Source organism: Corythoichthys intestinalis, chromosome 7, assembly GCF_030265065.1.
Source record: "Corythoichthys intestinalis isolate RoL2023-P3 chromosome 7, ASM3026506v1, whole genome shotgun sequence".
NCBI classification, from domain to species: Eukaryota; Metazoa; Chordata; class Actinopteri; order Syngnathiformes; family Syngnathidae; genus Corythoichthys; species Corythoichthys intestinalis.
Window position 1 is genome coordinate 51,175,143 of NC_080401.1, and position 23,557 is coordinate 51,198,699.

At 37.8% G+C, this 23,557-nt stretch overlaps 1 protein-coding gene across 1 annotated transcript in view; it reads right to left on the reverse strand.

Moving 5' to 3' along the window:
* Positions 1 to 1,460: 1,460 nt before the first annotated feature.
* Positions 1,461 to 23,557, reverse strand: part of amotl2a (angiomotin like 2a) — a 30,867-nt gene continuing 8,770 nt past the window's right edge. The window contains exons 5-11 of the mRNA XM_057840456.1: positions 23,170 to 23,262; positions 17,842 to 18,137; positions 14,632 to 14,819; positions 14,458 to 14,559; positions 11,337 to 11,497; positions 10,927 to 11,043; positions 1,461 to 5,847 (exon numbers count right to left, since the gene is read on the reverse strand). Of these exons, the coding sequence (XP_057696439.1) occupies positions 5,774 to 5,847; positions 10,927 to 11,043; positions 11,337 to 11,497; positions 14,458 to 14,559; positions 14,632 to 14,819; positions 17,842 to 18,137; positions 23,170 to 23,262 (1,031 nt within the window). The 3' untranslated portion in view covers positions 1,461 to 5,773. The remainder of the gene's footprint in view (positions 5,848 to 10,926; positions 11,044 to 11,336; positions 11,498 to 14,457; positions 14,560 to 14,631; positions 14,820 to 17,841; positions 18,138 to 23,169; positions 23,263 to 23,557) is intronic.

Consider the following 23,557-nt stretch of genomic DNA (forward strand, 5'->3'; position numbering starts at 1 on the left):
CATGGGGTGGGGGAATGTGGAAGGCATAAATATTGACATTAAAAGTCGATGCTTGCTGAGGAATTGTTTTTTTTCACTGCGTGGCACAGCCGCGCATACCGAGACGGAAGAGACATGATAAACCATATTTCAGCATTGAAGATGGACATTTTCAGGGTCTGTTTACAGGAAACGGGTTTTCACTGACAACTGATAAAAGTCTCGTTTTTGTTGTTTTAATATTTTGAAGTCTCGGAAATCTTAAAGTGGTAGTATTTCCTCGGTATTGGTGCCCAACTTCTGACCCCTACAGAGCCGCTAAACCATTTGGTGCGTACCAGATAGTACCATTTTATAGGCCACAACAGTGCTTATTTTTGTAAATCATAAGGTGCCGGAACGCAAAGTATATGTGACGGGCACAGGTCCTGGAACATATGCAGAAAATGGTGCTGAAAACAACACGGAAATTCCCACTTGCCATGCTGTGGGACTTAAGAAAAACAAATACATTTTTTTTAAATAACATTTGAAAATTGAAAAACACAATTTTTTTTAACTTCATGGAATCAAAAAAGGAAAAAGGTGTTTATTGTTTTGTTTTTCTTTTTAATTAAAAAAATGCGTCTTTTTTTGTATATTTATTTTCATTATTTTTATGTAATATTTTTACTTTTTATTAATAAAATAAAGAAGGAAAAACATTTTTTTTAAGATTTCAATTTTGTTTTATAATTTGAAAAAATAAAACGGTAAATGTGCTATTTTTATTTTTTTAATTTACATATTTCAATGTAAAAGGGGAAACAATTTTTTTTCAATCATTTATCTAATATCTTTGTTTTACATTTTTTAATAAACTAAAAAAGGGGAAATACAGTATTTATATTTTTCCCCAATTAAAAAAATAATCTTGTACATTTATTTATTATTTTTGTATACAGTATATCTTTATTGATAAAATATAAAAAGGGGGAAATAGTATTTTTTCATTTTTGTTTAATTTAAAAAAAAATGGAACCAACAATCTTGTCTATTTTTTTCAAGAAAATCAAATTTTCATTATTTTTTAAAATTCATTTACACATTTTAATTTAAAAACACTAAATATTATATATATATGTGTGTCTTTGTTTACATTTTCTTTATATACTTTGTACTTTTGTACTCAAAGAGAAAAATTATTCTTTATTATTTTATTTTTTTTAATTTCTGTTCAGTATTGATTTAAAAAACAGACACACAAAAAACTATTTTCTAACTAACTAAACCCTATATTCTCTGACTTCTGGAGTCTTCAATCAAAGGCTTTACGTTCACAGGCCACAAAAAATAAAATGTCAGGTCAGATCTGGCCCCTCGGGCCTTGAGTTTAACACCTGCGTCCTAAACCCCTAACCATAAAGTGAAAAATCTTCATTTCCTCAGACATTATCTTAAAATCTTACCAAAAACCAACATCAAAATAAACCAGAGCCATGTACGGGACATATATTAATATCTTTAATCTCTCGGAGGGTGAAATATTAAGAAATACATACTTTACAAAACAGTTCACAGCAACACCCAAATGGTATCGCAACCTTTTGTGTGTCTGTGTTACAACATCAATAATAAAAAACGACAACACACACACACACAAAACATCACAGTACATCTTTGGCACCAAAACACAAGCTTCTGAATACAAAAAACAATATATATTAACTTTTGCCTTGCATGTAAACACATTCCGACCAAACTAAGGGAACATTCCTGTCACACTGCATTGACCAGCAAATGCCTTCATTCATATCGTGTGCATGCGTGTGTTTTGATTGAAAAGCATGAAGTGGAACGGACCATTAAATGTCAGAATTTACGTGTGGATAATCCCCGCTGACATTGACTGAATTAGTGTTTCCCCTCATTCCAGTCTAATAAGAAAACGCATTCCAGGCAAATTTAGAGATGGTGGAAACCAGTCTATCTAAAGCGGGGAATGCGCGACGTTTTAACGAGGGCGAAGGGACTTCGCATTCCCCGCTTTAGATAGCCTTTTTTTGTTCTCGCTCCCTCGGCCAGGAATGTGAGAAGATTAGCTTCCAGTGGAGGGGCGAGGTGAGGCCGGGGGGAATTTGCGCTTACAGGGCCGCAAATATTAGCTCCGGAGCTTTTCTACACCCAAATCTCCCAACCTGAATCTTACCGTATCAACTTGAACCCCAAAACCCTTCACCCAACACTTATCACATAAACTGTACACCCAACACTTAACCTGAAAACCTAACGCCGTAACGATGCGAAACTACATTCACAAATATCACGTAAACCATCAGGATGGCATCAACTACTGTATGTTTTCTTTTGGTTTGGATGTTCTAAAGTTTGTAAACGCCACAGCCCCCAAGATAAATAAAGTTAAATATACATTGTCCTGTCACACAGAACAATACTCAAACAAGTCCCATTGTTTTAAATTAAAAAGACAAAACATGTAGCTTAGAAGGTGGCACAGTACTTTGACGGAGTATTAGGACCAAAGAAAGAAAGACAGAAAAAAAAAAAAACAGGACTATGAGAATAGTCATAATATTACGAGATTAAAGTCGTAATGTTATCATATTTAAATTGTAATAATACGTAATTTTACCTGATATTACGAGGAAAAGCCATCATGTTATGATAAAAAGTAATACGAGATTTAAGTCGTAATACGTCAGTGTACGTAATATGATGAGAGAAGCTGAAATAATTTTTCTTCTTTTCGTAATATTACGAGAAAAAAGTCGGAATATTAAGATTAAAGTCGTAATGTTACGAGAAAAATATCATAATATTACGAGATTAAAGTCGGAAAACTACGTAACTTTGTGCAATATTACAAGAAAAAAATCGTAATATTATGAGATGAAAGTCGTAATAATACGTAATTTTACGTAATATTACGAGGAAAAGCCATAATTTTATGCTAAAAAGTAATATGACATTAAAGTCGTAATACCACGTCAGTGTACGTAATATTATGAGAGAGGGTGTAATATTTTTCTTCTTTTCGTAATTTTACAAGAAGAAAGTCGGAATATTAAGATTAAACTCGTAATGTTACGAGAAAAAAATCATAATATTACGAGATTAAAGTCGTAAGACTACGTAACTTTACGTAATATTACAAGAAAAAAAATCGTAATATTACGAGATGAAAGTCGTAAAAATACGTAATTTTACGTAATATTACGAGGAAAAGCCATTATGTGATGATAAAAAGTAATATAAGATTATAGTCGTAATACCACGTCAGTGTACGTGATATTATGAGAGAAGCTGTAATATTTTTCTTCTTTTCGTAATATTACGAGAAAAAAGTCGGAATATTAAGATAAAAGTCGTAATGTTACGACAAAAAAATCATATTACGAGATTAAAGTCGTAAAACTACGTAACTTTATGTAATATTACAAGACAAAAATCATAATATTACGAGATGAAAGTCGTAATAATACGTAACTTTACATAATATTACGAGGAAAAGCCTTCGTTATGCTAAAAAGTAATATGAGATTAAAGTCGTAATACCACGTCAGTTTTCGTAATATTATGAGAGAAGCTGTAATATCACGAGAAAAATAGTTGTAATGTTATGTTTCTTCACATAATATTACGAGATTAAAGTTGTATTATTACAAGAAAGGAAAGTCGGAATATTAAGAAATTAAAGTCGTAATACTATGTAACTTTACATAATATTAACAGTATAATAGTGAATAGTTCGTAATAATAATTTTGTCATAATATTACGAGAAAAAAGTGGTAATATTATGTATCCACGTTATATTACGAGATTAAAGTAATATTACGAGGAAAAAAATCAGAATATTTTTAGATTAAAGTCATAATGTTACGATATTAGTCATAATACAACATAACTTTAGGTAATATTATGAGGAAAGTAATAATATTGGGAAAAAAAGTCACAATGTTCTGTATCTTTTCGTAATATTACGAGAAAAAAGTCGGAATATTAAGATAAAAGTCGTAATGGTACGAGAGAAAAAAAATCATAATATTTCGAGATTAAAGTCGTAAAACTAGGTAACTTTACGTAATATTATTAGAAAAAAATCGTAATATTATGAGATGAAAGTCGTAATAATACGTAACTTTACGTAATATTACGAGAAAAAAGTCGGAATATTAAGACGTTGAATTTATCATGTTATGAGAAAAAGTAACACGAGATTAAAATTGTAATACCGCGTCACTTCACATGGTATTATGAGAAAAAAAATGTAATATTACGACAAAAATAGCCATAATGTTATGTATCTTTCAGTAATATTATGAGATTAAAGTTGTAATATAACAAGAAAAAAGTCGGAATAGTAAGAGATTAAAGACGGAATACTAGGTCACCTTACGAGCAGTCGTAATGTTACAAGAAAAATAGTCGTAATGTTATGGATCTTCACGTAATATTGCATGAAAGTCGGAATATTAAGATTAAAGTCGGAATACTACTTAAAAAATCGTAATATTACTGGGAAAAAAGAATATTTTGAGATTAAACTCGTAATGTTACAAGAAAAAGTCATTATATTACTGTATTAAAGTCATTATACTACATAACTACGTAATTTTAGGAGAAAAAAATTGTGATGTCACGTAACTCTATGTAATATTACGAGATTAAAGTCATAATATTATGGGATTTAAGTCGTAATACTACGTTATTTTACCTGATATTACGAGAAAAAAGTCAGAATATTAAGAGATTGAAGTCATCGTGTTACGAGAAAAAGTAATATGAGATTAAAGTCGTCACTTTACGTAATATTATGAGAAAAATAGTCGTAATGTTATGTATTTTCACGTAGTATGAGATTAAAGTAATATTGCGAGGGGAAAAATATCAAAATATTGTGAGATTAAAGTCGTAATGTTACGAGATTAAAGTCGTAGCAACATCATTTTAGGTAGTATGAGAAAATTAATATTTTGGGGGAAAAAGTTGTAATGTTATGTATTTTTATGTAATATGAAGAGAAAAAAAGTCGGAATTTTGAGATTAAAGTCGCAATGTAACGAGAAAAAAATCGTAATATTACAGGATTAAAAACATAATACCACATCATTTTACATAATATTAGTAGTAAAAGTTGTTACGTAACTACGTAATATTACCAGATTAAAATCGTAATGTTCCAAGAAAATGTCGTATTATTGCAAGATTAAAAATGGTAACACTATGTAACTTTATGTAATATTACGAGAAAAGTCATAATATCACATGGAAAAAAACAAATCGGAATGTGATATAACTTTACCTAATATTAAGATACCAAAGACGTAATATGAGAAAAAAAGTTGGAATATTGCAAATATAATTTAATCATATTACGTATCTTTATGTTATTAGCATTGATGCATTGTAGCTAATATAGCAAGCACATACTTTGCCAATGCTGTTAAAATAAAAAAATATTGAAAGCATCTTTTGGCACATCTCCATCAAATTATAGTCAATATCAGGATTTATACTTATAATTTGTCTAATACTTTATCGTAGTAAGTAGTAGCAAGAACGTAGCAGCAATTAGTAGTAGCTAGTTTGTAGTAGTAGCTACATTAGCCGTATTGCTCCCGCACATTTTACATGATGTAATATTTAGACTTTAATCTCATAATATCATGACTTTCTCATAGTCCTATTTATTTTTTCTTTTTTTGTTTGTTTGACCCTATTACTCCGTCGTACAATAAAAATGAGCAGCAATGACAGAAGAAATAAATAAACAGCAACATGTCTGGACATCCCTCAAATGAGAATCTCCACCATCTCCGAGTCAAGTGAAGCTTGGACTTGTCCCCGCTGGGCTTTCTCCGAAGTACCTGGATAAACAGACGTCATCGTCGTTAGAACGGTGCCGAACGAAACCTTGCTTGACCTTGTTTTGCTTGACTGTGGAATTTATCACCCTAAACCTAGCTTAACCCTAAACCTATCTTAACCCTAAACCTAAAGTTTGAAATCCTAAAGCGAAATTCTTCAATGCATCATTTGCGAGCCTGTGTCAGTATATTGTGCAAAAGCAGGTTTGGGGCATGCAAGTTAGCTAGCAATAAACGCAAACATTTAGTAGTGTCTCTTACTATACTTACTCAGGTATGTCAAACTCATCTTTGTCACATGGTTTCCTTCAGAGGGCCATTATAATCGCCAACCGGGGCCGCCATGAATGGTCAACTAATTGATTACTAAAGGAATTGACAACTACAGTGATATAAAAAGTATCTGAACCTTTTGGAATTTCTCACTTTCTCTCTTTCACATTTCTCAACTTTGGTTTCATCAGTCCACAAAATATTTTGCCAAAACATCTGTTGAGTGTCCAAGTGCTTTTTTGCGAACATTAAACGAGCAGCAATTTTTTTTTTAGACAGCAGTCCTCCCATGAACACCATTCTTGGCCATAGTTTTACATATACTGTAGTTGATGTGTGCACATAGATATGGGGCCGTGCCAGTGATTTCTGTAAGTCTTTAGCAGACACTCTATGGTTCTTTTTTTATCTCTATGAGTATTCTGCGCTGAACTCTTGGCATCATTTTTCGTGGACGGCCACTCCTTGGCAGAGAAGCAACAGTGCCAAACTCTCTACATTTGTAGACAACTTCTCTGACTGTCAGTTGATGACCATCCAGACTTTTAGAGATGGTTTTGTATCCTATCCCAGCTTTATACAAATCTTGATCGCAGGTCTTCAGACAGCTTTTTTGACCGAGCAGTGATGCACATCAGACAATGCCTCTCATCAAGACAATTCTTACCAGGTGTGTGTTTTATCGTGGGCCGGGCAGCTTCAAACCATTCATCAGTGATTGGGCTTCAATTGCTCTTGAAGTCTCCTTAGGCAGAGGGTTCAATGTTTGGGTGTGGGTTTTAGTTAAAGCAGACACTGTTTTTTTTTTCATCTGTGTGATTTTGACAAAGATCAGATCACATTTGATGGTGATTTTATGCAGAAATGTGACAAATTCCGAAAGGTTCAGATACTTTTTCATACCACTGTACGATAAGAAAATGTCACACATATTGTGAACGGAAACTATGGCTCATTTAACTATTGTCTCATTTCATTTTAGTCTCCCAAGACACGTTTTTAGCTCGACATCGTCACGTCATTGTCATGAAAACATTTGTTCGTTGCTGTTGTCGACATCGTTGACGAAAACAACGATTGGCTCTTAAAGGGTATTATAATACTACGGGGCTGTGAGATATCAACAGAACCGTTATGTGGCAAGATAACAAATATTAATAAAGTTAACAAAAAAATAAATCACATTCATGAACAATTATCGAAAATAGATCAAAAATTACGAACATTTCCAAAAGTATTCCGGAAACAGCCGAATGGGGCGGAGACGTCACAACAAGGAAACAAAAGGTCGAGGCCATCGTTGATTATCAACGACAGAGTTGCGTTCGTGTTTTATCAAAAAATCGTTAATTTGGTTCAAACCTGTCATGCTATGTGGTGTACAAATAGCCATTTGTCGCAATGTAGTACCCATGAGTTCCCCAACGCGAGAAAAATAGCTGGACTACGCAGACAATGAGTTTGTGTGGTGCGCATTTTACACCTGAAAGCTATTCGAACTACGGACAAATGAAATCAGGTTTTGCTAAGAAATTGCTGCTGAAAGCAGATGCGGTGCCCACCATACAAGCGCAGCCACCTAAATGTCCCGAGATATCAAGAAAGAGGACGATGACTGGCTCTGATGAGACCACCCCACCACCCCAGGTTAACCAAAGGAGCGGAGCAGCCAAGCTCGAAATGGCCAGAGTGAGTACTCTTTTATAATAAAAAACATATCACGCATTGGATATAGGACTGGACACATGTATAAATGATCTCTTGTAAAATATATAGAACAAATCCTCTAATCCCATTCATATTTGTGTCTGTTGGCAGAGCGAAAACCTATGATAGCACAATAAATGATAATTATTCTTAGAGGTGGGAATCTTTGGGCACCTAACGATTCGATTACGATTCAGATAGTCCGATTCGATTATAAATCGATTATTGATGCCCACCTCCCCCTATTTTTTTTTTTTTAATGTTTTGTATATTTGTTCCAAAATTGTTCAAAAATCTTCTCAGGCTAAATAAACCAAACTACTATTTTAGTATCAAGTTACCGGTTAAAAACAGTAAATAAAATACTCCAGTCCCCATTCTGTATCAGCAGCTTTAAACTACATTCAATTAATTTAATGTTGTGAATCAACCGTTAAAGTTGTTAAAATTGCGCCCGTTATTCCATAATTTCCCTCATGTCTACTTTCGACATGTGAAAGTTTTAAAACTGTTTCATCATTTAAAGATAGATTCAAGTCAAGATTTTGCCGATTTAGGGGTATTTTAGATCAAAAGTAATTAGGTTCTCTACAGCAGAGCCTTCCAGAGAAGTCTACTGCTTTAAAGGGTATGTAATGGCAAAGGGGGTGTGAGACATCAATAGAACCGTTATGTGCCAAGATAACAAATATTGATAAAGTTAACAAAAAAATCAATCACATTAATGAGCAATTATCGAAAATAGATCGAAAATGACGAACATTTCCGAAAGTGTTCCGGAAACAGCCGAATGGGGCGGAGACGTCACGACAAGTGATTGACAGTCGAGGCGGAGCCAGGTGCCATTGTTTTTTAACGACGAGAGAGTAGCGTTGGGGTTTGTTTGACGAAAACATCACAAAAATGGTCAAAAACTGCTGTGCTATGTGGTGTACAAATAGTTATTTATCTGAATATAGTATCCATGAGTTCCCGAACGCGAAAAAAACAAGCTGAACTACGCAGACAATGGGTAAAGTTCGTCCGTGCAAAGAGGGCTAATTTTCTAGACCCAGCCTCCGGCACGCTTTTCTGTGGTGCGCATTTTCTACCTGAAAGCTTCTCGAACTATGGACAAGTGAAATCGGATTTTGCTAAAAGATTGCTGCTCAAAGGAGATGCGGTGCCTACCATACACGCGCAGCCACCTAAATGTCCCGAGATATTAAGAAAGAGGACGATGACTGGCAATGGAGGGGAGCATCCAAGCTCGAAATGGCCAGAGTGAGTACTCTTTTATAATAAAAAAATGTCACGCATTGGATACAGGACTGGACACATGTATACATTATCGTTCGTAAAATATATAGAACAAGTCCTCTGATCCCATTCATATTTGTGTCTGTTGGCAGAGCGAAAAGCTATGATAGCGCAATAAATGATAATTATTCTATGCATTCCTTTATTATGCAGTCACGGTGTATCAGCTTCACAAAAAGAAATGCAAAACAAATCATTGGTGTTTCCCACACAATCTGCTGCCGATGTTTCGTCAGTGTCATTGCTCCCCTCAATGACCGTTTCATTACGCCTGCATTGGCGTTCGTTTGGGCTCAAATTGGTAACCTAAAACACCGATTAAAGCTTCGTAACTCTCCTCGTCACCATTAGATGAACATTCGTTACGTCCTTCTACGTCGGATTCGTCGCTGAAACTAGAAACGAAATTGTCTGCCATCATCGCCGCCATTCAGTATTAAAGCACTGAGCCTTTTTCTTGTTGAAAAAACACCCCTCACTGTCAATTCTGAATTCTCTTTTATTGACAACGAGGGGTGTTTCTTCATGAGGGAACCTGGAATATGTGCAGGACGAACACAATGCATCAGCATAAACAGCTCAAAACTAATTCTAATTCTCCCCTCACTGGAAGGAAATATATTGACGCAGACAGGCGCTGCCCCTCTAGTGGCCGGTGGCACTCTCTTCACTTGTAGTGACGTCACGCACACAATCTGCCAGATGTCGGGCGCCGGTCGTTTTAGCTTGACAATCGAGCCAAATTTCTCTCATTTTCTTGTGTGTAATTACACGAAGTGGCATGATATGAATACAAAAGGCATGCGTTTATGGATAAATGATGGAATATTAACATTTTCCCAGGGCATGACATACTCTTTAAGATGGTGCCTGTTTCCTAGAGCGGGAAAGTGTCTTTTCACATCTAGTCTAGATATACGTGATATCTACCATAGCCGAATGTTGCCGTATGTGTGTAGCAACTAGCAACTGGGCGCTGTTTGTAGCGGCTGATGGCCGCAGTCAGGTATTATTGTTTTTTTTTTACCTAGCGGCATTAGCTACACATGATATTTACTCTCGGTCTGACTGCGTTTTATTTCCGCTTTACCTGGTATAATTCAATAATCGGAATTTGGGTGTTTGTGAATCGTTCTCGAATCTTCCACGGCCGAATCGAGAATAATCTAAGAATCGGAAATTTTGCACTCCTCTATTATTCTACACATTACTTTATTTTGCGGTCACGGTGTATCAGCTTCACAAAAAGAAATGCAAAACAAACCATTCGGTGATTCTGTTGCCGCCGGTGTTTCATCAGTGTAATTGCTCCCCTCAATGATCCTTTCATTAGGCTGCACTGGCTTTCGTTTGGGCTCAAATTGATAACCCAAAACACCAAAGAAAGGTTCATAACTCTCCTAGTCACCATTAGAAGAACGTTGAGTACGTCGGATTCGTCGCTGCAACTAGAAACAAAATTGTCCGCCATCATCGCCGCCATTCAGCGCTAAGCACTGAGCCAGTTGTTTCCTTGTTGTGACGTCACGCACACAATATGCTAGATTTGCGGGATCTCGGGCGCCGGTCGTTTTAGCTTGACAACCGATCCAAATTTCTATCATTTTCTTGGTGTTGCGATGTGTGTAATTCCACGAAGTGACATGATATGAATCCAAAAGGCATGCGTTTATGGATAAATGATGGAATATTAGCGTTTCCTCAGTTTCTCCAAATATCTGTTCAATCCCTCTTCAAGGGTCCAAAAACAGAACAAAACAGTACTCGGCGACTTTTGAATGCCAAACACAGTAAACCCACCAGAGGCGTCCTCCACCAAGTTGCTGAATGGTTGGTCACATTGTGTGGCGGAGTCCCGTCTAGCACCCTCGCGTTGCATCAAGGCGCCACCTGTCTGGTCATCCGAGAGGCTCTTTCCTGCAGATGCGGACAAAGAAAGAAGTGGCTTAATTACCCTTGCTTACATCCACACTTAAACACTTGGTTCTTTCCCATGACTATTCTGGATCGGGTCTATTCTGGAGGCGGGTGATGACACGCATTCCTTCTTAAAAACGCCCGTCTATTTGAGGGGCGGGAAGGGCTGTCTCCGTCTCGTTTTTTTTCTTACGACATTCTACATTCTGTCTGTCTGGCGACCAGTTGTCGCTCGATAGCATCACAAATTAGTCGCGGGGTTGCGTGAAACAAGAGGGTGAATGAGGACTCACCTTTAGTCTCAGCGTTGCCGGCCGCAGTGGTAATGGACGGGACGGACCGGGTCAACCGGAGACCTTGTTTCTCCAACTTGCATTGCTCCCATCTGGAGCGCTGTTGAAGGACCTTGATCATGGCGTCCTTTTCCAGGAGCTGTGCGTGAAGGGCTCGGATTCTGGACCAACATACATGGGCATTCATACTTTATTTGCGTGTATTATTTTAAAAATACTAAGGCAATCTTGTGTTCTTGTCACACAAGAACTATATCTGATCAATTACACAGGATAGAAAACATTTAAGATTCTTTCTTATCAGTTGGAACCACACGACTTTGTATCTTGAAACATCAATTTTCTGGGGATTTTTTGGTTTCCGAAGTGTGAAAATTCCTAGTTTGACCCGTCGTCGAGTAAATTCATACACTGAAGTGGAGACCGCTAATTCCGGGTGATCCAGATTGTAATGTTTGATCATAGTTTTTTTTTTTTTTTTTAATATTTGACCTGGAACTGGTTCCGCATGAACCAAAACACTTAAAATATAAATACCTGGATGAGCACTAACTATCTCCTACTTAACCCAGAAAAGACAGAAGTCCTTACAATAGGCCCGAAAAGTGTGAGAGACTCTTTAGCTGCCCAGATAGTCACTCTGGACAATGTAAGTGTAGCCTCCAGCACCACAGTTAAAAACCTAGGAGTTTTATTCGACCCTGAGTTATAGTTTAAAGCTCACATTAAACAAACCTGCAGAATGGCCTTCTTTGACCTGCGCAACATAGCCAAAATTAGAAATATTTTATCTAAAAGCGATGCAGAAAAATTAATTCACGCGTTCTTTACATCGAGATTGGATAACTGTAACTCCCTACTTGCAGCTTGTCCTAAAAGTTCTCTAAAAGTTCTCCAGCTGGTCCAAAACGCAGCAGCAAGACTTTTAACAGGAACCAATAGAGGAGAGCACATCACCCCTGTGCTCCAGGCCCTTCACTGGCTTCCAGTCAAGTTTAGAATTAAATTTAAAATCCTCCTTCTTACATTTAAGACCATTCATGGGTTGGGACCATCTTATCTCACCGATGCTCTGGTTCCATACCGCCCCAACAGAACACTCCGCTCTCAGAATGCAGGTCTACTGGTAGTTCCCAGGGTTTCTAAAAGTACTGTCGGAGCTAGAGCCTTTAGCCACCAAGCCCCTGTTTTATGGAATCAGCTTCCAGCTAATATTAAAGAAGCCGAGACAGTCTGCACATTTAAGATTAGATTAAAAACGTTCCTATTCGACAAAGCTTATGGTCAGGGGTAGTAGAAGTGGGAGTAGACTCACAGTTTAGTCTAAGCTGCACTAGAAGCTACAATGCTGGGGGAAGTACAGCCACTGAGTTCTATCTCCTTCTTCTCACTCTACCTAGCACTTGTCTTACTTTATTCCTATTTTCCAATGTTAATATCTAGTTGTCTAGTCTCTTCATCACTAGTCACCCGGTGTCCCCTTTCCCCCCTCCCCTCTGGGGAGGGGCTATTTTTCAGCTGCAACCTCCTGACTGTCCGGACCCCTGGCTGGATGGACGTCCTCGTTGCTACCCCAGTCTCATCTGGCTAGATGGACCTCTTCTTGTTCCTTTACTCCACTGCATCTTTACGGACTGTAACTTCGCCTGCTAATTCCCATTAGCAGTCGTGGGGCTTCCTGTCTATCCGTCCTGGGAGTGGATCTCTCCTGACTGTGGTACTCCCCAAGGTTTCTCATTTCCTCCCAAATACTCTGGAGTTTTTGGAGTTTTTCCTTGCCGACATGGAGGGTCTAAGGATGGGGGATACCCAGGACTTGAACTGTATTTATTCATCTTTGTTGCTTCATTTGCTGTTTCTGATTGTGTATCATATTGCCTCTGCAAAGCCCTTTGAGACAACCTTGTTGTGATCCAGGGCTATACAAATAAAATTGAATTGAATTGATCTTACATTCTTAATCATTCATTTTTTGTTTTAGTAAATTTCTACCATATTAGAACAATCATTGGAAGAAGACACGATTGGCAAGGGGCCAATTTGCATTAAGAGAAATATGATAATATGATACGATTTATGATACAGCGCTCACAACAACGATTATCTCACAATATGATGATACGACTATCAATACATGGGTCTGGAAATTAATGTACGATAAACTATTAGAGAAGCTTTATCTAAATGGAAACAATAACAATCTGGACAATCTGTCAAAAATGTTTTGTATTCCTCACCAGTGTTGTCACTAACGCGTTACTAAGTAACGCATGATTGTAATCGGATTACTTTCTTTCAGTAACGGGCAATTTAACACGTTTTCATTACGCATTTGCTTCTATGGTAACCGCTCATAGTTACTTCCTGTTTTGGTCTCGAGTCACATGCGCTAAGTGTTTTGGGACTGAGAAAGGCGTGTGCCAGCCGGGTGCACATTCGATCTGAGTGCAGCCGCCTATTGGGATGTGCGAGGGAATGTTAATCTGTGTGCATCCATGAATGAATGTGAGCATTTTTCCTTCATTCTGAAGGGTTCCAGCAATAGGTTGGAGCTGCTACATGAGCGGCAATTTCATAGCTTTGCCGTTGTTACGGCGGGTAGTTGGGCAGAACAGTTAAATGGCTACAGTATCATTTACTGAAAGCTCAACAAATACACTAGATGGCAATATTTAGTCACAATATACAAAGTCACATTTATCCTTTAAGAATTACAAGTCTTTCTATCCGTGGATCCCTCTCACAGAAAGGATGTTAATAATGTAAATGCCATCTTGAGGATTTATTGTCATAATAAACAAATACAGTACTTGTGTACTGTATGTTGAATGTATAAATTCGTCCGAGTTTTATTCATTTTTTTCTTAATGCATTGCCAAAATGTATATGATCGGGAAAAATTATCGGAAAAAACAAGCAATCGGATCGGGAAATATCGGGATCGGCAGATACTGAAACTAAAACGATCGGATTGGGAGCAAAAAAACATGATCGGAACAACCCTAGTAGCACCCTGTTGGTTTCTTCATCAAACAATGATAAAAGGATGTTTTTAAAACGATTTATCGATTCAAGACGGAAGCATATCTATAACAAAGTAGATACTAATTAGCATGTATACCTGTTCTCCATTTCCTGATGTCTGTGATTGCTCAGAGGGAGGTCTTCGTTAAAACTGCTATCAGGCGAATGCCCAGGCGAGTTGTTGATGATGGTGGTATCTCTGCAAGAACACAAAAACTGTTAAAACCGCCCGGTTAAGCATTTCTGAGTATCTGTAGTTTTGACATGGTACCTCTGCGCTGCGGCTGTAGCGGCGGCGTCCATGGCAAACTGCCTCATGGTGCTCTCCTCTAGGTACTTCTGCTCCCACTTGGTGATGTCTGCCTCCAAGCCTAGGATACGCTCCTCGAGCTCCCTCAGTTGCTGCTGCTGTGACAGGGAGGAGCTCAGCTCGGAAGCCACGAGGCCAGAGGTCTGGTTCTGAAAGGCAACGTAGCAGACGTTAGCAAAAAATGGAGACGAACAATGCAACGTACATTTCTGGAGAATTCACAGGTCCGCGGTTTGCTAATGTATGAAAGGGGTAAGTTCTCCAGTGCACTTGTTCTTCTACTATAATGGGAAGTATCTGAATAATGATTCTGAGTGTATTGTTTGTCCATGAATTATTAACATTTGCAAAAAACGTGGTTGCAAAAGCATGAATTTAACTGCTTTATCCTCACTTTTTGGACTGCATTTTCCAAAGGCAGCACTTCTCAGGAATGATCTGATCTGGGATTCTGAGTGTTTTATGTATCAACGGGTAAACTAAGTTTGAAAGATACTTAGAACGGAAGATTGTTAAGGGAAAAAAATTCTCATATTGTTAAGGAACGGTCACAACTACCTTTTTGGATTCATGGTCAAGTATCAATTGGGATTAATTTCTAGGGTTCAGGTTAAATCACTCTTGTGCTTCTATAACATCAGCAAAACCTCAGCTTAAGCTGGTATTTTTGGGTGTTTTTGTTGTCAATCTATTGCTAACGTCGAAAAGGTTCATGTCGTAGACTCGCAGGTTTTAATGCACAATTCTGATTTTTTTTGTCACATCTGTTCTTTTGGCGTGCCTGTTCTGACTGCCTTTGTCCATTCAGCCCGTTCAAATATCATGCATGTGCACTAATTCGATGTCCGAGATGCGTAGAAGCATCAAAACAATTGACTACACATGCTGGCTCAACGTCATTTAGGGTGATCATATTTTGATTTCCAAAAAGAGGACACAAATAACAGGCATAAATAATCCCGTTTAGTCAAGTAGAGTGGGGCAAGTAAGTATTTAGTCAACCACCAATTGTGCAAGTTCTCCTACTTGAAAATATTAGAGAGGCCTGTAATTTTCAACATTTGGGAATACAAACATTCAAACCAAAAGACAGGGTTATACAGTGGGGCTAATAAGTATTTAGTCAACCACTAATTGTGCAAGTTCTCCCACTTGAAAATATTAGAGAGGCCTGTAATTGTCAACATGGGTAAACCTCAACAGAATGTGGAAAAACAAGCGAAAATTTACACATTGTTTGATTTTTAAAGAATTTATTTGCAAATCATGGTGGAAAATAAGTATTTGGTCAATACCAAAAGTTCATCTCAATACTTTGTTATGTACCCTTTGTTGGCAATAACGGAGGCCAAACGTTTTCTGTAACTCTTCACAAGCTTTTCACACACTGTTGTTGGTATTTTGGTCCATTCCTCCATGCAGATCTCCTCTAGAGCAGTGATGTTTTGGGGCTGTCGTTGGGCTACACGGACTTTCAACTCCCTCCACAGATTTTCTATGGGGTTGAGATCTGGAGACTGGCTAGGCCACTCCAGGACCTTGAAATGCTTCTTACGAAGCCACTCCTTTGTTGCCGTGGCTGTGTGTTTGGGATCATTGTCATGTTGAAAGACCCAGCCACGTCTCATCTTCAATGCCCTTGCTGATGGAAGGAGAGTTTCACTCAAAATCTCTCGATACATGCCCCCATTCTATCTTTCCTTTACACAGACCAGTCGTCCTGGTCCCTTTGCAGAAAAATAGCCCCAAAGCATGATGTTTCCACCACCATGCTTCACGGTGGGTATGGTGTTCTTCGGATGCAATTCAGTATTCTTTCTCCTCCAAACACTAGAACCTTTGTTTCTACCAAAAAGTTCTATTTTGGTTTCATCTGACCATAACACATTCTCCCAGTCCTCTTCTGGATCATCCAAATGTTCTCTAGCGAATCACATACGGGCCTGGACGTGTACTTTCTTCAGCAGGGGCACACATCTGGCAGTGCAGGATTTGAGTCCCTGGCGGCGCATTGTGTGACTGATAGCCTTTGTTACTGCAGTCCCAGCTCTCTGTAGGTCATTCACTAGGTCCCCCCGTGTGGTTCTAGGATTTTTGCTCACCGTTCTTGTTATCATTTTGACGCCACAGGGTCAGATCTTGCATGGAGCCCCAGATCAAGGGAGATTATCAGTGGTCTTTTATGTCTTCCATTTTCTAATAATTTCTCCCACAGTTGATTTCTTTACACCAAGCGTTTTACTTATTGCAGATTCAGTCTTCCCAGCCTGCTGCAGGTCTACAATTTTGTCTCTGGTGTCCTTCGACAGCTCTTTGGTCTTGGCCATAGTAGAGTTTGAAGTGTGACTGACTGAGGTTGTGGACACGTGTCTTTTATACCGATAATGAGTTAAAAAAGGTGCCATTAATACAGGTAACGAGTGGAGCCTCGTTAAAAGAAGTTAGACCTCTTTGACAGCCAGAAATCTTGCTTGTTTGTAGGTGACCAAATACTTATTTTCCACTCTAATTTGGAAATAAATTCTTTAAAAATCAAACAATGTAATTTTCTGGGGGGTTTTTTCTCCACATTCTGTCTCTCATGGTTGAGGTTTACCCATGTTGACAATTACAGGCCTCTCTAATCTAAGTCGAAGAACTTGCGTAATTGGTGGTTGACTAAATACTTATTTGCCCCAATGTATATGCAATTTACTAAGAAAAAGGCAGGACGACACACAGGAACATGGAGCAACATGACTGCGACAACGGACTTACAAGGACTGAACAAAAACAGGGAGCTTAAATCCACAGACATGGGTAAAAAGAGGATGAGAAACAGGTGGGTGACACGAGAGGCAGATGAGGAGCTGATTGGTCATAAAGTGACGTAAATTGGCAGTCACAAGGACAAGACACGTTAGAAAACAAAACCAAACTTTAAAACAAGGACATGAGAAACCCCAACTCTTTTTGGACTATTCGACGATGCAAGTACTTCTGTGATGCTGGGAAGTATTTGAATTGGGTTTTGGGGTGTTTTTGTGGACCATGGTTTGAAAGAACTGAATATTTTTAAAGGAACAGTTTAATTTTTAACCCTATACCTTTTTCTAAAATGTCAGAAAAATTTGGGTGTTTTGGAATTGACATATGCCTTACATTAACTGAAAAAAGAATAAATATCCTTACCTGCTGCGCCCGCATGCTTTTGAGTTCCTGCTCCAAGCGGGTACGCAGTCGCATCTCTAGCTCTTCCCTCTTCTCGCACGCCGCCTGCAGCTGTCCAAGCGAGCTCTGGAGGCGCTCCACTTTCTCTACGTAAGCCCGTTTCCTGTGCAGCTCGTCCTCCAGCTGTCTGTTACGAGCGTGCGCCGAGAGCAGCGCCTTCTCCAGGAGCTCTCGTCCATGCTGGCTCTCCTCCGCCGACACCCGGAGGTTCTGGATGGATATCTCCAGACGCTCGCGCTCACGCTGCTGCTCCTCATCTAGGGTTTTAAAGTAGTGTTTTAATAATGGGTTCTCCACTGTACATCACTAACTGCTTGTCCACTCTCCCTGCCCTCTCACACCCTTGTCTGACCTATTGTCCCCTCTTCCTATCCTATTGGTAATGAGATGTATCCTCTCAGTTTTATCATTCTGAGTGAAGTTAGGGTTTTAAATTAAAGGTTTTTTAGGAAAGGTTTGAGTTTAGAGTACAAGTGTCAAACTCCGGCCCGCAGGATCATTTTGTGTGGCTCTCAAAAGTTAATCATGCACATAGGTTTGATGTTTCTTGGCAATTATATGGGGCTTTGCTATAGCAGAGACCCAGATAGTAAAATTCTTTTTTTTTTTTTTTTTTTGAAACCGTTTGAACGATCGGCACCTTTCAAATATCGAAACGACCAGAATTTTCGCACGACACACGAACTTTTTCGAACAACCCTGAAAAATTGTCCGTTTGCCCATGAACGCCAATTTTTCGCCAATTTTTTGAAAAAAAAAAAAACAACAAAAAAAACATTAAATGTATCTAGTCCTACAATTTTTGACCAAATCACATAATTTGGACATAAAAAATTCCTGGGCGGTGAGGGGTATAAAAGTTCCCCGATTCCATTGACGTATATGGAAGTCGATGCCATTGACGGCCATGGACGTCCAAATTTCCCATTCATTTCCAATGGCATTTACTTTAGTTAATGTCATTGACTGCCATGTATGTCGATTCTATTGATGCCAATGTACTTGGAGTCCATTGACACATATGTAAGTTGGTGCCATTGACGGTCATGGACGTCCAAATTTCCCGTTCATTTTCAATGACAAAAAAAAAAACAATGTCCCCAAATCAACAGGAAATGACCTGATATCAAAAGAACATGTCCCCGAAATGTCCCCAAATCAACAGGAAGTGACCTGATATTAATAGGACGTGTTCCTCAAATGTCCCCAAATCAACAGGAAGTGACCTGATATTGTCTCTGAAATGTCCCCAAAACAACCTGGGCGGGGCTAAGATCTGTATCACAGATCTACAGTCCCATAGTAATTTCTCCAGAAATTGCAGTTTCTAGTTTATAGTAAACATGTACATTAATAAAAATGAAAAATAATTAAAAAGCATAATCATTTATTTTATTATTCATCATTTCATTTTATTATTATTTGTTTTGTGCTGCTCTTTAAAACACAAAAAAACTTACTAATATTACTAATATTTACTGTTACCCTTGTTTTTTTTTAAATAAACTTTAAATTTAAATGAAAAATTAAATAAATACGAGAATAATCGTAATTTACTCAATGGCAACAAATGAGTTAAGAGGGTCAAAAACACTTTGAGGTCAACGAAGTCTCTGAACGATTCACTAATAAAAATATTTGTCGATTCATTCGATCATCGTAATCGTTGATTAATCGTGCCAGCCCAAATCAGCTGATATCATGGCCCTCTGAAGTAAACTAATGCTAGTAACTGGATTCACGCGTGACTGGGTACAATTAGACACGCTCAAGTAGAGAAACTATCTGGCCAAGATTAGCGATCAGGCAGCATAGAATAGGATGTCACCAAATCCACACATATAAGTGATCCACATAATACTGGGTTCTACACCTCACATTGTTGATTTGTGTATGCTCTACCATGGACTTCACTATCAGTTGACGAGACAGCTCCTACAGACATTGCGCCGCGGCCGGGCCAGGCAAAGCGTCGTGGCAGCTTTCACTGCGATAAACTCAAACACATTCTGCGTTCTAATGCCGAATTTAGGTGGAAACAGGCCGAAAGTTTTAGTGCATACAAGCAGGCAGGAATGTCTCAAGAGTGATTTGGTCAAGGATTCAAGGTACTGTATTAACCCGAATATAAGACGGCCCTGATTATAAGACGACCCCCTCTTTTTCAAGGCTCAAGTTTGAAAAAAGACTTTTTGAACACCAAATTATTTTTTCATACAGAAAATAATTACAGTAAATCTGAAACAAATGATTATAACAATATATTTGAGAGAAAAAGCATGTTATTTTGCCTCATTCAAATCTTAATATCTGAACATTTAAATATGTAAACTAAAGTGCAATCACATTCGTAAATGAATGGCTTCTGGTTTTTGAAATGTAAATAAACCAATCTATTGTGATAAAACAACAAAATTGCAATAACTGCATTAACCATCAAACTGAAGTCTAACTAACTGTAGTCTTGAAATAAATCTGAATAAGGAATAACATTGCAATAAAATAATGCAAACTGGTTAAACCTGAGAGTAGCTGAGATCTGTCATGATAGAACATCGCTTCAATGATATCTGGTGCCATCTAGCGTCCTGAATGGGTATAATGTCTAGACCGCGAATATAAGACGACTTTTTCAGTTTTATTTTAATGCAAAAAACACTGTCTTATATTCGGGCCGATACGGTAATTTATTATATAAAATAGATAAATGTAGTCTGAAACGTTGTTAATAGATGAATGATAACTGCCTGTTTTTTGTTTTTTTGCTTTTGACCAAGAATCTAGACTGATTTACGTTCATATCTATAGAAATGATGTGATTTACGCATTTATTTACAAGAATTTTCAACCTAAAAAGCTCTTTGTTTTGTGATGGCCGCCATGTTGGATTTTGTATCCAAACACAATAGTCCAACTTTACATTCAAATAATCATGTAATTTTCGGCCAACTGCCCGTTTTTGGCAAAAAAAACAACAAAAAAAGTAATTTAGACATTTCTGCGTCTATACAAAAAAAAAAAAAAAATCAGCTTTTACGTGTTTTAATTTTATGTAACGCTTCATACTAAAAACAACAAGGGCCCGATAGGCAGCAAGATGTGCTGAGGCAATAGTGACATGGGAATCCAACCTACTGTAAATAAGTTGTGATTGTATGTAGAAAAATGCAAAATTAAGATGATTTTTCATGCTTTCCTCAAGTATTAAGTTTCTGATGAGAAAATGGAGTGATTTATTAGCTATTGAAAAATTATGTCAAAACTGCACTAAATTAAAAAAAAAAAAAAAGTTGCGATTTCGGGCAAAAAACTTGTCTGATATTTTAAATATTGCTATTGATCCTGAAAATATAGGTGATTATTAGAGATGTCCCGATCGATCGGCATCCCGATCGGGTCCGTTCACGTCATTTTCAAAGTATCGGAATCGGCAAAAAAATATCGGCCATGCCTTTTTTTAATATATATATATATATTTTTTTTTTAATTAAATCGTTTTCTAATTGTGTTTAACGTTACAGACTAATATGTTACACTCATCCAGAGTCTTTAGTTTAGGCTTAATGTAGGGTTATCAATTTTATCCCGATAACGGCGGTAATTAATTTTTTTTAAAAATGTATCACGTTAAAATATTTAACGCAATTAATGCATGCACTGCACGACCCACTCACGCATTGTCGCGCTCTATCTGTAATGGCGCCATTTTACCTAAATAGAGAGAGAAAAGGCAGCGTAAAATGAGCAGAGAGAATTTTGACAGCCTTTGGAGCCTTTTTTTAATCGGCTAAAGCCTTACAATCCCGCTCCCTATGATTAGAAATATCATGGGAAGCAATGTGGGGAAGCAAGGTAGCAATTGATCTTTTTCTTAATACCTTATGTTATTTCCCAACGCACAGAAGATATATCAATTGGTAGCACTACGCACAGTCATGGTTCCACTTCCCATCATGCATTTGGGCATGGCTACAGTATCATTTACTGAAAGCTCAACAAGTACACTAGATGGCAATATTTAGTCACAATATACAAAGTCACAAGTCTTTCTATCCGTGGATCCCTCTCACAGAAAGAATGTTAATAATGTAAATGCCATCTTGAGGATTTATTGTCATAATAAACAAATACAGTACTTATATACTGTATGTTGAATGTATTTATTTGCCCGAGTTTTATTCATTTTTTTCTTAATGCTTTGCCAAAATGTATATGATCGGGAAAAATTATCGGGAATGATTGGAATTGAATCGGGAGCAAAAAAAAGCAATCGGATCGGGAAATATCGGGATCGGCAGATACTCAAACTAAAACGATCAGGATCGGATCGGGAGCAAAAAAACATGATCGGAACAACCCTAGTGATTATCTTTGCATTTATTGATTTTTGTGCATCTAGCTTAATATCTAAGAATTTTATGGCCATTTTAGGTTTTGTTATACTTATATAAAAAATAATTAATCGGGACTTAATTAGTGAATGACTTTGAATTTTTTTATGCCGCTGCTCATGGAAACTCATATATGCCTAAGTGAAGTGCCTGTTTTGGTTTTAGGTTGCTAGCAGCTTTTGTTTTGAAAAAAAATTGAATTTTAAGTTTTTCTCCTTGGTCATCAGGCCCACAACATGGTGTCAACCGGAAATACAATTAGCTCACGATAGCACTAATGTATTCGTAGTTTGTGTAGGCATTGTATGTATTTCTTGTTGTTGTTGTTTGTTCTTCTCTTCTGTCCCTCTCTCCTTTACTATTTTCATTTCTGTCCCCCCATAACCTCTTAATAGATAAAGTAATGCTAGTCCCCTGGAATGTGCACGACAGCTTTTGACTTGTATTCCATGAACCCCTTCATGAAAAAGAAAACGATGTGTCACCTTGAAAGGTGCTTGATTACACAAACACCCCCTGTGCGGTGAGCGCATGCCTGCCAGGGGAATGCAGACTTCCTCTGATCCACTTACGCACACACACATGCACAAGGCATAGCTTTGTCCTGCCAAAAGCTGTGGAATGCCTCCACGGAACGCCGAGTAAACAAGAAGCTGAAAATATAAGAGGGCCAGCGCCAGAGAGACGATGAAGTCAACGCCCTCCTATTGTCCGAGCTGCGTCTATTCCACAAACAAGTACACCCGCAGTCTGGTGTGTGTGTTTATGTGTTGCCTGAAGGCGATTACCAAAAAACATCCACAAAAGTGTCTGGAAATTGGTTTCTAAGCCACATTTAAGGTTTCAAATTGAAAATTGAAAGTCTTAAATTAGGTCTTTATTCTTTCGTTGAACTTACTTTGCTCGAGAAGCTTGAGGAAGACGTGCTGCTTGTGTTCCGAGCGCTCCGCTTCCTTGTCTGCCCGCTGCTTGGCCGCCGTGCACACTTGTTCTGGAAAACAACACATCACATGTCATCTTTATAGATTCAAGCGAGGGCAAAAGGTGCCAAATTTATCTTTGTTGCCGGTGACATTGTAGGTATGATTCCCTTTAGAGGGTCATTATGTCCAACTAGGGCTGCCATGATAGGCATCTAATCGATTATTAAATAAATCGATAACTATTTTGATAGTTGATGAGTCTTTTGGAGACAATGTTGACCTAATAATTGTCCAAAGCCTTGTTTGTTTGAACCTCTAAACAGAAAATATTTTCCTATTTATTTTGAATTATTAATTTTTTAT